This window comes from Protopterus annectens, chromosome 6.part0 (assembly GCF_019279795.1).
Source record: "Protopterus annectens isolate FY-2018-M chromosome 6.part0, PAN1.0, whole genome shotgun sequence".
Classification (NCBI taxonomy): domain Eukaryota; kingdom Metazoa; phylum Chordata; order Ceratodontiformes; family Protopteridae; genus Protopterus; species Protopterus annectens.
Window position 1 is genome coordinate 300,115,401 of NC_056737.1, and position 17,058 is coordinate 300,132,458.

At 42.9% G+C, this 17,058-nt stretch overlaps 1 protein-coding gene across 1 annotated transcript in view; it reads right to left on the reverse strand.

Annotated features, from left to right (window-relative positions):
* The window catches only part of LOC122804273 (SRA stem-loop interacting RNA binding protein), a 310,845-nt gene that overhangs the window by 181,720 nt on the left and 112,067 nt on the right, over window positions 1-17,058 (reverse strand). Inside the window, exon 3 of the mRNA XM_044074051.1 lies at window positions 8,467-8,574. Within this exon, the coding sequence (XP_043929986.1) occupies window positions 8,467-8,574 (108 nt within the window). The remainder of the gene's footprint in view (window positions 1-8,466; window positions 8,575-17,058) is intronic.

The window sequence follows — 17,058 nt, forward strand, 5'->3', positions numbered from 1 at the left end:
ATCATATAGAAAACTTTCTGAGTTCTTTAAATTTCCCCAAGTTAAATGATAATCAACAAAAACTGCTTTCTGCTCCTTTAACTCATCAAGAGATTTCTGATTCAATTGATAGTCTTAAATCCGGTAAATCTCCTGGTCCAGACGGATTCACGCCTGAATTTTTCAAATCTTTTAAATCGGTAATTGTTCCCTTTCTCTTTAAAGTTTATAATTATATAAAAATCAAGGGTATTTCAGATATTCATTGGAATACATCTAAAACCATATTATAATAATATTAATTTTGAAAAATAATAAAGAAAAAACTGACCAATTTAATTATAGGCCTATTTCTTTGATCAATTTAGACATAAAGATTTTGACATCTATACTAGCCAACAGATTGAAAAAAGTTTTGCCGTCAATTATTTCTCAAGATCAATCAGGATTCATGTCCCACAGACATGCTTGGGACAATACACTGACTTTAGAATCCATTATACATCTTATTAAAAAAGACTCTAACCCAATATATGCGTTGATTTTGGATGCATCAAACGCTTTTGATAGAGTCTGTTGGAAATTTCTTTTTCAACTATGTCATGCTTTAATTTTCCTCTATTCTTTATAAACCTCTTAAAAACTTTATATAAAGATATGTTTACTAGACTTTATATTAATGGTTACTTTTCTTCCCCTATAAAGATTACCAGAGGCACAAGGCAAGGATGTCCTCTGTCCCCTTTTCTTTTTTTTCTTTTTAACATATATTTAGAACAGTTATTGTTGTTCATTACTCAAAACACTTTTCATAAAGTGCCTAGGATTCCTGACACAAAAAAATATTTTTCTGCTTTTGCTGATGACCTTGTATTATACTTTCAAACCCCTATATCGGATTTTAGTAAAATAACAAAAGCTATTGAATGTTTTTCTTCTGCCTCGAACTACTGTATAAATTCTTCAAAAACACATATTTTTCCTTTAAATCATAGGGCCCATAAATTGTACTTGTTTTCTGATCAACAAACTCAGACTGTTTTTGGTATGAAGTATCTAGGAATTAACATGGAACACAATAATCACTCTTCTTTTCAAAATAACTTAAGTAAAGTTTGGAATTCAATTATTTCGGACATTACTAGATGGGAGCACTTAAATTTATCACTCTTATCAAAAGCGGCTATAATTAAAATGAACATTTTACCAAAATTTTTATACCAACTTAATTCCTCTGATCAGATAAGTCCCCAAGTCATTCTTTGAGAAAGTAAATATAGAATTAGCAAAATTCTTATCGTTTCCTAAATCTGTTAGAATCTCATATTCTAGACTATCAAATTCTAAGGAAAAAGGTGGTTTGGGATTGCTAAACTTCTATCTTTACTATTTAATTATTTCATCAAATAAGCTTTTAACTATTTCAAATTTTAAAAATAGTAAAGATTTTAATTATCCCTAATGGGTTAAGATTTGGTACAATTACATTACATCTAAAAATATAAATCCAGAAGCTATTCCTTATATTTCTCTTGATATGAAAATTAGCAATAAAATTTCCATTTTTCTTAAACAAAAGATTAAAGCTTTTCAAGTTCTACTAAAATTATGTGATGTAGAGAAGTTTTCTTATCTTTTGCAGCCACTTCATCTAAATCCTAATATAATGATAGATAATTCTCCTTTCAATTTAACAAATTATCCTTCATTAAAAAATTTGAAGGTTTGGGATATTCTGAAATATAATGAATTATCCATATTAGAGTTGCGTAAAATTCTGAATGTCAATTGGAGTCATTCTACAATATTACGCCAATTAAGAGAAGTAATTGTAGGTAAATATGAACCCATAGAACTTATAGAACATAAATTAAATAATCTAAATACGATAATTAAAACATTATCTTCATCAGATAAAACGATATCAAGATCCTATAAATTAATAAAAAATCTAGTGCTGGATCAGAATTGTCTTTTCTCCGATAGCTGGTTAAAATATAATTCTCGAATAACTGAGAATCAAAAACTTTTGGCAATAAGATATACTAGGGAATTTATTCCATTTAAGAAACTATTGTACACACAATTAATGACACACAATGATGTTTATTACACTCCTTATAAATTAAACAAATTTAACCCCAACAAATCCTCATTATGCCCATGTTGTTCTTATCCACAAGCGGACCTTTTACATATTCTATGGTATTGTCATTTTTCCCATAGATTATGGACCTCTTTGAAAGTTAGACTACAGAGAATGGGATATCATAAATCTACACTGTCATGGGAAATTGCTATTCTTCATATACCGACCATTTATCTCTCCAAATTTGACACTCAAGTTATTATTTTTATTTGCTCTTTAATAAAGCTTTACATAACTCAAAACTGGCTTGATCGTACCAAATTGAAATGGGATATTTTCCAAAAAATGGCTTACTTATACATTGATGCTCAGAGTCCAAAAAAAATGGCTTTCAAAAATTTAGTATTAGAGAAGGTTTTAAGTATTATCAATAATTAGTACCTTAACTTATTCACTTGGTCTGATATTCTAGTTAATTCTTATACCCAAATTTGGATTATTTTTAATTCACAGAAATTGTATTTTTAGTTATCTCTACTTTATGGTTACCTATTGTATATATTGTACATATTTAGTGATGTTATTTTATTCTGTTCACTTTTTAAGGTATATATGAGTTGCAAATTTGCTTAAAACAAGTTGTTTTATATACAAGTCAACTCCTAAATTGTACTTTATTATAAATCAATAAAAAGTTTATTGAGGAAAAATAAAGGCGGAGTACAAATTTCATCAATTGGATGTGCATAGACAACTAAGATTCTATTTACACATGACTAAACAGTCAAGAAAATCAGACCAATTGTTTGTCTCTTTTTCGGAGAACAGGGCGGGTACCTCTGTTTCCAAGTGCACTATTTCCAGATGGATTAAGGATTGCATTACCTTTGCTTACTCTTCAGCAGGCAGAAACTTACCATTTTCAGTCTAGGCTCATTCAACTAGGGCGGTCTCGACTTCAGTAGCATATCATGCCAGGCTTTCCTTGGACGACATCTGTGCTGCGGCCACATGGGCTTCTCATCATACCTTTATCTCTCATTGCAAACTGGACGTGTCACCTAGAGGCCGGGCTTCCTTTGGTTCCACAGTTCTCAGGAGTGTTTTCCTATGAGCCTCCCGAGTTAGGGGAGCTAGGGACGCTGTCCCATCAGTAATGAATGTAGACGAGATAGGACCACATAACATCAGTTAGTTATGTACTCACCATAACGATCGATGTATGTGGTCCATCTCGCCTACATTCTTACATACCCTCCCACCTGCCCCCTGCCTGAAGTATTTGGAGGATAGTTGTTTTGAGACCCTTCAGAATCTGTTTATTTTTTCCCCTCCTGGGGATGGTAATCCTCTTAGTAAGGTTGGTGTGTGTGGAGTGGTTGTGATTTATGCAAACAAGATCTGGGGGTTTGGGAGAGTTGCATCCTGGGATACCAGTTAGCCCAGCCAATTAGAGACTTTGTGCTTGAAAATAGTCGGCAGAGTCGGAGCCGATTGTCGGCTCCGAACCCATCAGTAATGAATGTAGGCGAGATGGACCACATACATCGATTGTTATGGTGAGTACATAACTAACTGTTCTGTCCAAGTAGAATCTAAGCTGTCTGTGTACATCCAAAGAATGCAGAATTCTCTCCCCCTTGTTCTGTGGATTTGGATAAAAAGTTGGCAGATGAATAGTTTGGTTAAGAGCCACACTGGACACCACCTTAGGCATAAATGTTGGGTTTGTCCTCAGGGAGACCCTGTCTGGACAAAAAATGATAAAAGGTTCCACAGCCATAAGTGCCCGTAGCTCTGAAACTCGTCTTGCAGAAGTTATTGCTAGGAGCAATGCTGTTTTCCGAGATAAAAACTTTATATCAGCAGTAGCAGCTGGCTCAAAAGGAGGCAGGGTGAGTTTTTCCAAGACATAGTTAAGGTCCCATGCAGGCATTGGTGATCTCCCTGGAGGACTTACATTTTTGGCTCCTCTGAGGTACTGCTTTAATAAGGGATGAGAAAAGATTGGTGGCTCTGCATTGTAATGAGCCGAAATGGCAGAGGCATGAATTTTAATAGATGAAAAAGATAGGCCTTTGTCCCGCATCTCAGTTAAGTAGCAAATAGATCTATGTCCGGGCATCCCCATTTCCTTGTTATCATGCTGAAGACTTGTGGATCCAGCTGGACTCGTGGGGATCCATGAGGTTTCTGCTTAGTTCGTCTGCCAGAGTATTTTTCCTTCCTGGCAGGAATTGTGCCTGCAGATGTACTTGGTAAGTCAATGCTGTGTCCCACAAAGTCATGGCTAGTCTGCAAAGGGGATAAGAATTTGTGCCCCCCTGCTTGTTTATATACCACATGACCGTGGTGTTGTCTGTCTTTATCAGTAGCTGTCCTGAATGAAGTAGGCTCTTGAAGGCTGTCGGGGCATTCTGAACAGCTAGCATCTCTTTTTGATTGATATGTAGATGCATTTGGTTTGAGGTCCATGTGCCCTGAATGCATCTTCCTGCCACGTGGGCCTCCCAGGCATAATCTGATGAATCCGTTGTTAGTGTCTGCCTGGCTGGGGGTAATGTGAATGGCTGTCCCTTGTTTTGGTGACAAGCCTTTGCCCACCAACGAAACTCTTGTTGCAGGCAGGGAATGAGAGTAATCATAGTTTCCAGGCTGTGGCAATGTTGAGTCCAAACACTTTTTAGGTACCATTGAAGTTTCCTCATATGCAGTCTTGCATATGGAATTAGCAGGATGCAGGATACCATGAAGCCCAAAGCCCGCAGAATTTTTCTTGCAGATAACTGGGCCTTTGTTGCCAACATTTTGAAATAGGTAGTCAGTTGCCTTTGTTTGTCTGGCGTGAGATAAGCCATCGGGGCACTTCTACTTAAGCTCGCACCCAGGAATATTATCTCTTGAGAGAGTACTAGTTTTGATTTCTTTTCAATGACTGTGTACCCTAGGCATGTTGGAAGTCTTTTCACAAATGCCAGATGCTGTAGAAGAAAAGTCCTTGTTCTTTGCTTGAATTAGACAGTCGTCCAAGTAAGGATATATTTGTATTCCTCTTTGTCTGCAGAATGCAATTATTGGTGCCAGGCACTTTGTAAAGACCCTGGGCGTAGTAGATAAGCCAAAGGGCAGTGCAGAGAATTGGTAATGCCTTGAGCCAGCCTTGAATCTGAGGTATCTTCTGCATATTTGTCTGATTGGGACATGCAGGTATGCCTCTTAGGTCTAAAGTCATAAGCCAAGTGTTCTTGCCCAGCATGGGCAGAAGCTGCTGCAAAGTCAACATCTTGAATTTTGGTATATCCAGGAATGTGTTCAGAATAGATAGGTCCAGTATTGGCTTCCAGGCCTTGTCCTTTCTGGGTACCAAGAACAGTCTTGAGTAAAATCCTTGTCCCTGCTCTTGCTCTGGTACTTGTTGAATGGACCCCATGTCCATGAGGGATAAGACTTGTTTTTGTGCCTCTGCCCATTGATTTTTTGGCAGATCTGGCCAGCTGTTTGCCTTTGGCAGGGTAAAGAAATGGAACTTGCAGCCTTGTGACACAATATTTAGAACCCACTTGTCCTGGGTTATGTGCCAATTTTGAGAAAAAAGTGCTAATTTTCACCCTAAGGGTGCTGCCAGGAGATAAGTTCTTGGTGCAGGCAGGGGGAAGTCATTGGGACTGTTTCCTGTATGGTTGCAATTTGTCTTCTCCAACTTTGGAGGTAGAAGCACCCCATTGCTTTGACCTGTATGAACCTTGCGCCTGGGATATGCCTCTAGGGCGTCTGGATCTGCCCCTTTGAGGTCTGTCTGACACAGGAAAGGACCAATTATTTGTTGGCCAGTGTCTGCTAAACCTAGGTGGCTGTACTTGTAAGAAATCTTTGACCGTTTGCATAGATTTAGCTTTGTCCTCCATTTTTTTTTAACACCTCTTCTGCCTTAACACCAAACAAAGTATCATGCTGTAAAGGTGCATCTAATAATTTAACTTTGACATGATCAGGCAGATTTTGTTCCTTTAACCAAGCATGCCTCCTAATTACAAAGCCCGTAACTGCGGCCCTGCAGGAGGCCTCCAAAGAATCAAAAAAACATTGCAAAGTATGCTTTCCAACTTGTTCAGCTGCATGCAATAAATCCTGCATTTCCTTCTTTTCTGCACATTCAGAGTTTAACAACATTTTCTGTTCAAGCAATTGCCATGACATGTTGCTGATATTTGAGCATATGAAACGGACAGTTTAAGGCCCTTATAGCCAGGGTAGCAGATGTATAAACCTTTTTTCCCCATCTATCCAGTGCCTTAGAATCTCTGTCTGAGGGGGTAGGGTTTTTTGCAGCGGAAGCCTTAACTCCTTTGGGACCCTGAGAAATAGTTTCTGGGTTTGCAGCAGGGTTTTTAAACAGGAATTTATGAGAGTCAGGAACCCTGTAATATCTGTCAGGCTTAACAGGAGCTGGAGGTAAGGAGTCAGGGATAAGACTAGACTCCGAAAACACATCATCTACAATGTCTAACACAGTTGGAATGGCTAGTGGTCTGTGTTGAGGTAGTAAAAGGAAATCCCTGAGCCACTTTTTAGATTCTGAAAAATCTTGGCTCTCCCAGTTGAAATGCTCCCTTCATGGTATGCAAGGTTTCTCCAAAAGAATAGTCCTCTGGAGGAGAAGCTAGATTCTTCAGCATCAGAATCCTCATAGGGGGGAAGAGAATATTCCTGATCAGAAGAAATGGAAACCTGATCTGAAGATTCATAGTCAGTCTCTTGCCTAGGCCTCTTATCAGGAGGGGGATGGGAACCCCTGATCAAGGTAATCAAGCCTTCGGCCATTTTGAGCATCTGTTTTTTGGGCACAGAGGCCTGACCACGTGGCTCTTGAGTTTGTTTCTTTGCTTTAGAAGGTGCTTTAGTCTTTGCCTTTGAAGCTGAAGTCAATTTAATATAAAGATGTTTAGGTCTGAATACCCCCTCAGAAGCCGCTGCCTGCTCAGCGGCTCCGGACCCATCTGAAGGAATCGTATCCGAGGCTCCAATACCGTGAGTTTCCAGTGGCATGGCTGACTCCACGTGGGAGACGGTAGTGGCCTACGACTCTAAAGTAGTGGGCGTCAGGGGCTGCAAAAGTGCCTCACTGAGAACCGGCGACTGGCTTAGGAGAAGCTTCGTCGTCGGTTTTGGGCCTCGGTTGTCTATCTCTCTCCTTTTCTTTGCGTTTTTTGTGAACTCCGGTAGTTGGATGGCTATCCGACATTTCTGGATAATTAAACCGACGTCCAAAATAGTTTATGGCAAAATCATACCGACACTTAATAGTGCGTTGGTTAAATCTAGCACAAAACCGACAACTAGAAACGTTGTGATCAGGGCCTAGGCAAGGAATACAGTAAGAATGAAAATCCTTATGAGGCGTTTGCTTTCCACAAGAAACACAATTATTTACTTTTTCTGACATCAGTCTGGAGCAAGAAAAACGATTCCCCAACGGGGTACTCTTAGCTTTATTGAAGACTTCGTATCTGAAACTCGAACACGAAAATCTCATGAGTCAGCCGACCGGCACTTGCGAACTGCTTCTACTTCGGGCACCGCGCGGCAAGAAAGACTAAAGAAAATGGCGTCGGCCGCATCTTTTATATCCCTGACGACCTGACGTCAGGGGAGGGGCGACAGCAGCCGACGCAGGACCCAGGACTTTGGAATTCAAGCCGACTGAGGGCAACCTGCCAGCAGGATTGCCCAAATGTAATGACTGCAACAGTGAAACATGAAGAACATCTGAATCAGTCATAACAATTTTTTTATGGGTAAATGAACAACACTTATTAATAAATGCTATGATATTAAAACAACAAAGCTGAAACAAAGATTTTAGGACTATGCCTATGACATGCAAGTAACATTTCACCCAAACAGTTGGGCTGAACACAGCTAACAGTAGAGTGCTTCTTGTTTCTGCTATGTTCCACACCCCCTACTCTAGTGCTAGAAGTACTATCAGAGTCTCCATTTTCTTTTCATGACAGAAGATGAGAAACACCATAAATAATTGCACTGCATTGTGTGATGCACCAGATCTTGCTCTGTATATTAATACTAGCCTTAACTAAGTCTGCCTCCTCCACCATTTACTGAAAGGAGGCATTTCTTTGTATCCTAGTATAACTAATTGGGTAAAAAGTACACCAACTAATGAGTCAGATTGTTTTTTTTTTTTTTTTTTAATAGGAGTGTATACAAATATGGTATTAGCCTGTCCAATAACATACTGCAGTTTAACTCCAGCAACCCTGCCAAGTCACAGTCCAACACATCCATCAGAAAGATTTAGTTGGGTTAACTGGCTGCAGTACATTGCCACCACCAAAAATGTAAGACATAGTCAAATAAAGCCATCGCTGTAACCTTACCTTTGTTCCTTCTACTGTGTGCGAATCCCTCATTAGTGCATTTTGAAGACCTTCTTCTGTGGAGAATCCAACCCAGCAGAAACCCCTGTGGAATCCTGCTTCTTTGTCCTGTTTTGGGAAGTACAGAAGTTGGCATTTACTTCAACATATTAAACATAGATTTTTTTTTTCTACATTCGTCCAAATAAAGATTTTACAGAGCAAATTAGCATCACCTACCCTCAAGTCATCAGTATAAGAAAGATATATTTTCAGAAAGGAGTCAAGATATAAAACGGCAGCCTGGTGATTTTTATTTCATTTATTTAATTAACATTTGTTGACCTGGAAAGTCCAACTAGGACAGACTATTTTCAAAAAAGGCCTGGGGAGAAACACTCCAGACGCACATCTTTGGAATGTGGGAGGAAACCAGAGTACCCGGAGGAAGCCCACGTGAATGCAGAAGGACATGCAGACTCTGCACAGATCGCACCCCAGCCAAGAATCAAACCAGAGAACCTCTTGCTGTGAGGAGACAACATTAACCGCTGCACCCCTGCTCCTACTTGATGTTAAGAGACCGTCTAATATCAGTAGACACAAGGACATCTTTACCAAGCTGTCACACAAGATGGTTGAAACTAGTACAAAACGTTCATCAACACCAATTTAATAAGAATTCTTACTGCTCAAAATGGGAGGAAACTGTAGATGTGAAGTTCTTCAATCTCACCATTCATTTCTTACACATGGGTTCGGAGCCCATCTATCGGCTCTGATTCGGTCGCTTTTACTAGCTGAAGATCTCAAGAGTAGCTCGAGGCCAGGTCCCTATCCCATAATGCTCTCCATCCTACCTCAGATCTAGTTTGTCGCTGCAACAGATCAGAGGTCGTTTGAGAGCTTGGGCCAGTTTGTGAAAAAAATTTTCTTACATATTGTATATAGCCAAGTTTTTGGCTAGTTTTCTGTTTAAACTGTTTGTTGGGCTAGTTAGCCTTGGTTTAGCTCAGTTTTTGTTGTTTTGACGAGATTTCATCCTTTTAAGAGCGGCTGCTCTTAGGCCTTTGGCTGTGCCTTAGTTTTATAGTTCCCTATCCAGCTATTTGCGTGTGTTTAGATAGTTCTTTTAACAGCTGGGATTTATAGTTGGCTTTTCGCTAGTTTAAATATCTATTTAGCGTGTTACTTAGATAGCCTTTCTAGTTATTCTTAGCTTTCTGTGCTTCTCTTTTTACAGTTGAGAGTTTGCAGTGTGTGTGTGTGCTGTTGTCTTAAAGTAAAATAATTCTTCGGATTGGTGCATACTGTTGTTTTTCTTGGCAAGTATGGCTGATCAAAAGAAAAACAGAAATCAGGCTTTAAGAAGTGCCCAAAATGCGGGCAGAAAATGTTAATCACGGATTCCCACGTAAATTGTGTCTATGGTTGGAACCAGTTCACCTCCAGGAGGGTTGCTCGATCTGCCATTCTTTCAGTAGACTGGTTTTGCTTGAAAGAAGAAGAAAGTTGGTGGATAGAGACTTACTGAAGCCATATGTTCAGCAGTCCTTGGACAAGGCTGACCAGACCTCCAAGTCATCGAAAGGGGTCTAAGTCCTCCAAAGCTTCCTTGGAGCCCAAGTCATCGGTTCAGAGTCTTGCTGTGAAGGTGCGGTCACTGGCTCCGCAGTCTTTGGTGCCATGCACCGAGCCAGTGTTTCAAAGCCGTTCTCAGAGACCTTAAGATCTCTATTCTTCAAAGTGTGGAGCCTTTGGAGCCAAGGCCTATTCCAGTGCTATCGGCTCAGTCAGTCAACCATGACTTCTTCGGTGCCGTTTTGAAAAGTCTTAGAGCCGACACTCTCTGGTCGGCTCCAGGGGGGGGGGGGGTTTGAACCGATGCGTCAGTTATGACCCTTCCTCTTGGAGCATTGGCGTGGATGAGCTCGGCTCTTTCCTCTGGCTCGGAGCCCACTGTCTCAGCACCAGGGATATTGCAGTCTTCTTTGGAACCGGCAGCTTTCTCGGCTCGGAGTAGTGGAGCCTTCGATGCTATGAGGGGGGGTTATGTCATCCAAGACACACACATCAGGGCCCTCCTCCTCCTCCTCCCCTAAAGTGCTGCTTTCTGCCTGTACATCGCAGGTCCCCGTGAAGCATCGAGACCCAGAGCCTCAGGTAACCTCACTGGGTGACCCTTGTTCTACTGAGACCTCACCAGAAGCCCCCACTGATGAGGTTCCCAGGAAGAAACTTTGGAAGAGGAGGCATTTAGACTCCCCGCAGGAGTCTTTGACATCAGACACCAACTTAGAGGAGTCAGAATGGTCCCCCTCAGAGGATATCTCTTTTGCAGACATCCTGGAGGTCCTTAAGCAGAGGGGTGACTGGCAGTCAGTTAGCCCTACTGAGGATGAGTCGGTGCTCCTGAAGGCCTTTAGATCTCAACCTTCCACCTCCTGGGTGACTCCGCCCTTCGATGAACTAATGGAATTAAGGACGTGGGAGTCTCCTGATACCAAGATAAGATGTTCCTCACTAAGGGAGTTCTGGTTGATGCCATGGTGGTGGCGGCGGCCACCAAGAAAAAGATGTCCGAAACCTCTTCTACTGTCCATCCTCCTAATAGAGATTCCAGGACTATGGACAGGTATGGGAAACGCATCTTTAGTTCTGCGACCTTTGCTATGCGATCGCTCAACTACTTGACCCATTTTACCGGTCTTCAAAGAGATCTCCTAAAAGAGCTCAGAGATACTCTGCAGGGTAGTACAGATAGAGGTGTCTCTGAGAATGTGACAGCCCAGCTTAATACCCTTAATTCCATAGTTAACTCATCTATGTAGCTCATTTCCTATGCAGCCGATGGTTCGAGTCGAGCAACAGGTTCAGCAACAGCACTTCGGAGACATTCCTGGATGCGCTTATGCTCCTTTGTGGAAGCCTTCAAGTCTTCCTTTGTAAACACCCCATTTCATGACTCGTCTCTTTTCGGGCCCAAAGTCAAGGAGACTCTCACTAGGTGTGAGCAAGATGGAAAGACCATCTACTATAGGAGTTCATTTTTCCACCCCTACCAGACCATACCCCAAAAGGGCAGAAAGGTGGAAAAATGTGGTTCTGGAAGTCCCAAGGAGCTATCCAGAACACACGTAGTGAACCCCCCTCCAGGGGCAGAGGAGGGGGTAATAGAAGACACCGCCCCGGTGGTAGAGGGGGTCCAAAAAACAGGGTGACAGGGATCAGTTCTTTGGTAAGCCCTACTAGTGCTCCTGAAAGGAGGCCAGACTGTCCTACTCTAAAGGCAGTCGGGGGTCGCTTGTCTTTGTATCCGGATGGATGGCTAGAATTACAAGAGATTCTTGAGTACAAACCATTGTTACCAGAGGTTACATCATCCCATTCTTAGAAACCCCACCTGTTCGAAAGAAAATCCCAGACGTTCCACCCAGTCTCAAGGATCAAGCAACCATAGAAATCCAGAAGCTGCAGGAAAATAGAGAGTCATCCAGCCAGTCCCAGCAGATCAGATAGGATCTGGAACTTACTCCAGATTCTTTTTAGTTCCAAAGACAGGGGACTGGAGGCCCATCTTAGATCTCAGCAGACTCAACACATTTGTAAAGGAGAAGTTCAGGATGGGCACGCTTCAGTCGATCCCTCCTGTTCCTTGGAATGGGCGATTGGATGTGCTCTATAGATCAAGGATGCGTACTACCATATCAAAATGGCCAGACCGTCCAGAGATCATTTGCATTTCCGGCTGGGAACCAGTCACTACCAATTCCGGGCAATGCCCTTTGGACTCGCAACAGCCCCCAGAGTGTTTACCAAATGCATGGCAGTGGTTACGGCTCAAGAGGCATCTAGGATTCCAAGTGTTTCTGTATCTGGACGACTGGCTCCTTACTGCCACCTCCAGGCATAAACTAATTCTGTCCAGATATTACACACACAATCTCTGCTGTCAGTTAGGCACAACTATAAAGTTCAACAAGTCTCCGTTGTCGCCATCGCAGCGTATCTCCTTTAATCGGAGCAGAATTAGACACCACCACAGTAAAATTGCCTCTGGACAGAATAGCCACTCTTCGAAACCAGGGATCACACATTTTGCAGAGAAAAAATGTACCGGCAACTCAAGTATTGAAACTACTAGGTACCATGGCAGCTACGCTCATAGCAGTTCCTCTGGGACGTATGCACACGGGGATTCTTCAATGGTTACTCTTCACTCAGTGGTCTTACCAACAACTTCCGATGTCATTCTTAATCTTGATTGCAGACTCTTGCAAGAAGGATCTTCACTGTTGGTTGACGAGCCACCAGGTTACAGTAGGTCGACCATTTGTTTCTCCCCATGGTCAGCCACGGTGACCACGGACTCTTCTCTGATAGGGTGGGGGGGTGGGGCTTTTTCAGGGACGGACAGCCCAAGGCACCTGGTCAGAGAGAGTCACAGCTGCACATCATTGTTCTGGAGCAGAGAGTGGTACTTTTGGAGTTGCAGCACTTCCAAAACTCTCTTCCTCTACAGACGATTGCGATACAGAGATGTCTGTGGTCAGGTACACCAACAAGCAAGGGGTAACCAAGTTTTAACCCTTATGTTGAGAGGCCTTGAGAATTTGGCAGTGGGCGGTATCCAACGGGCGCTTTCTGACAGCAACGCATATCCCAGGGAAATCCAACGTGATCGCGGACAAACTGAGCAGAGCCATTCTGTTAATGCACGAGTGGTCTCTCAAAGACGAGGTTGCGGAGACTACTTTCCACAGATGGGGCCAGCCTTGCTGTGACCTGTTTGCATTCCCTACGAATGCCAAATGCAGAAGCTACTTTGCCCTGAATCCCCCACCAGGGGACAGCCCAAGGGACTCACTAGTACACGATTGGCCCCCATTGGCCCCCAGGACTCCTATATGCCTTTCCACCAACTCCCCCGATTCTGAAGAAAGCCAAAGCCCTGGGAAGGACTGTAATCTTAATAGCCCCTTTTTGGCCTCGACAGATTTGGCTTCCCTTCCTTCGACTTTATCAACTGGAGGAACCTTTGATTCTGGACCCAGTTCCAGACCTGCTGACACATTTGTCAAGGGCCCTTCATCCCTCTTTTCATTCCCTCAGACTGACAGCTTGGCTACTCTGATTCCCAACCTAGCCAGGTCACACAACACTTCCTCGGAGGTACAGCATATTCTTGTATCTTTGCATAAAGCTTCCACTAGAAAGTTGTATGCCAGCAAATGGAAGTGATTTTGCTTTTTGGGCCTCCCAGAATAATATTGATCCTTACATTGCCCTGATTGCTAGTATTCTGGAATTTCTGTCTAAGCTTTTTCATGAAGGTGCTGCAGCTACCACTATAAGAGTTCAATTGGCTGCAATTTCGAATTTCCATCTTGGATCGGAAGGTTCTAACAATGTACTCACCATAACTTTCCATGTATGTAAGTCCATCACGCAGAACATTATTACGTGTGGGTTCGGAGCAGATCCTCAGCTCTGACTCGGCCGTTTAGAATGCCTGAAAACCTCTGATTGGCTCATGGCTAGGAGGTATCCCATGATGCATGAGCACATTCCCCAGATCTTGCTTGCTACTAGTCTATCAGAATAAGACAGGAAAAAGAACAAAGGTCGGGAAGAATAAACTGTAATAAAGGCGCCCTTATGGTATAAACCACTGTAGAAAAGGAAAAACCGTTTCCAGATCCTCCAGGAAGCGGGCTGGTGGGTGGGTTCGTAATGATGTTCGACGAGATGGACTACATACATGGAACGTTATGGTGAGTACATAACTTCTTTATGTTATGTAGTTCTATCTCGCCTCCATTACTACGTGTGGGACAGCATCCCTAGCATCTTCAATGGGTGGCTCACTGGAAAATACTCTTGAGTACCGTGGAACCAAACGAGGCTCTACCCCTGGAAGTTAAATCCAATTTATAATGGGAAATGAAGGTATGAGGAGTAGCCCATGTTGCTGCTGCACATATATTATCAATGGGTGTCCTGGCTTGGAAGGCAGCAGAAGTAGAAAAGGACCTGGTAGAATGTGCTTTGACTTTAAAGGGTAACTCCTTTCCCTGAGAAGTGTAAATAATGGAAATACAACTAGAGATCCAGTTCGACATTGTGACCTTGGAAACTGGCAAGCCCATTCTTGCCTCAGCAAAAGAAACGAACTGTTCTGATTTTCTAAATCCTTTGGTCCTGTGGATATAGAAACGCAGTTGGCTATGCTCATCCAATTGGTGGAATGTATACTCTGCTTTATTGGTGTGATTAAGGAAGAACACTGGCAATTCAACTGTTTGGTTTAAGTTAAATTGAGAACAGACTTTAGGAATAAAGGAAGGATTGGTCCGGAGAGAAACCCTGTCTTTGTGAAAAATTAAATATGGAGGCTTAACTGATAGGGCTTGTAGTTCAGAAACTCGTCTGGCTGAGGTTATTGCCACCAGAAAAAAAAAAAAAAAAAAAAGTCTTCCAAGACAAGAATTTCAGCTGACAACTATGGGCTGGTTCAAAGGGTGGCAAAGTAAGTCTAGACAGGACTAGATTCAGATCCCAGGGAGGAATGAGGTCTTGCACAGGAGGTCTTATGGAAACCCTAAGAAAGGATTTGCACAGTTTGTGAGACACAAGACTGGAATCATTAATCCCCGTATGAAAATTAGATACTGTTGCTAACTGAACTCGGGAGTGTAGCAGCCGCTGAACCCTGGTGAAAGAGTTCTGAAAGGAACTCAGAAACAACAGTAATGGGAGCTGTAAATGGATCATCTTCTCTGTTGTGTGCCCTATAGAAAATCTGTTCTATTAATGGTGATACAATTTTCTAGTCGAAGGCTTGTGAGAAGAGGTAATAATATGGGTTACAGCTGGAGACAGATCATGAAGCCTGACTAGTGATGGAACTGGAGCAGCCATGCTGTCAGTTTGAGTGTGTGGAGACTGGGGTGAAGAGAACCTGACGTGTATCAGGAGGTCTGGCACTGGGTCCAGAGTCCATGGATAGTCTAACAGGTGAGGCTCGAGAAAAGGGAACCAATCTGACGAGGCCAGTAAGGGGTGATGAGGATCATCTTGCTTCCCAACAACATTGCTTTCTGTATGACCTTGGGAATGAGTGGAAAAGCATAAAGAAGTCCCGGGGGCCAATCGTGGACGAGTGCATCTCTTGGAGACTCTCCAGGAGGGGGGGGGGGGTGAGGGAGAAAAAGGTGCTGCATTTGGTGTTGATGGGGCTGGCAAAGAGATCGCAGCAGGGTTGTCCCCACTTGTGGAAGATCAGATGGGATACTTTCTGGATCAAGGACCATTCATGAGGCAACAATATTGCCCTGCTTAGCTTGTCTGCTATCACACTGGAAGTCCCCGGGATGTGCATTGCAATGAGAAAGCGTTGGGAAGAAATCGCCCAATTCCAAACTCGCAGGGCCTCTCGACATAAGGGGTATGATCTGGTCCCCCCTTGTTTGTTTGGATACCAAACCACCGACATGTTGTTGGTCTGGATAGCTATCGTCCCTAGAGGGAGAAAGTCGTGAAGTGCTTGCAACACTAGAATCACCGCTCTCATCTCTAGGACATTGATATGCAGATGGGCCTCCTGATCTTGCCATGTGCCTTGGACAGTCCTGCCAAGATAATGCCCCCACCACCCTATCTGGGAGGCATCTGTGGTCACAGTGGCAATGGGTTGGTGCAGTAGGGAGTCCCTGTGGCAAGATGACCTGGTTGAATCCACCAGTGTAGATCCTTTTTGCAAGAATCTGTGATCAGAATCTGGTGATGTAGAGGCAACTTCTGAAAGGACCACTGGGATGACAGGAGCCATTGGAGTATTCTCATATGTAGTCTTGCTAAAGGTACCAAGGTTATGGTCGACGCCATAGTTCCGAGAAGCTGCAACACCACCTTCGCTTTGACTCTTCGAAGGGGAAGTATCCTGTAAATTTGCTGCGCAAGATTCTGTATTCTGTCTGTAGGTAGTCTGGCTGTCATAGAAACAGTGTCTATATTTGCTCCTATAAATGTTATAGATTGAGTGGGCAAAGTTGAGGATTTTTCCCAGTTTATAGAGAGATTCCCAACTGGGCACAGAGCTTGATTGTGGAATCTCTCGACTGAACTAGACGATGCCTGGTGGTGGCGGTCAGGAGCCAATCGTCCACGTATGGAAAGACTTGGATTCCCTGATGCCTCAAATGAGCTGTGACTACTGCCATGCACTTGGTGAACACCTGGGAGGCTATGATGAGACCAAAGGGTAGCGCCCAAAACTGGTAATGATTGGCTCCCAGCTGGAAGCATAGGTAGCTCCTTGATGCTTTGTCCATCATTATATGGTAGCAGGCATCCTGGAGATCTACTGAGCACATCCAACTGTCTTTCCCTAACAGAGGGAGTATGGATTGTAGAGTGACCATTCGGAACTTGGACTTCTTTACATACTCGTTTAACCTGCTGAGGTCTAGGATGGGTCTCCAGTCTCCTGTTCTTTTTAGAACTAAAAAGAACCTGGAGTATGTTCCGAATCCTGTCTGGTCTGCTGGGACCTTTTGGATGACTTTTTAATAGCAGCTTTTTTATCTCTATAGCCGCTTGATCCATGTGATT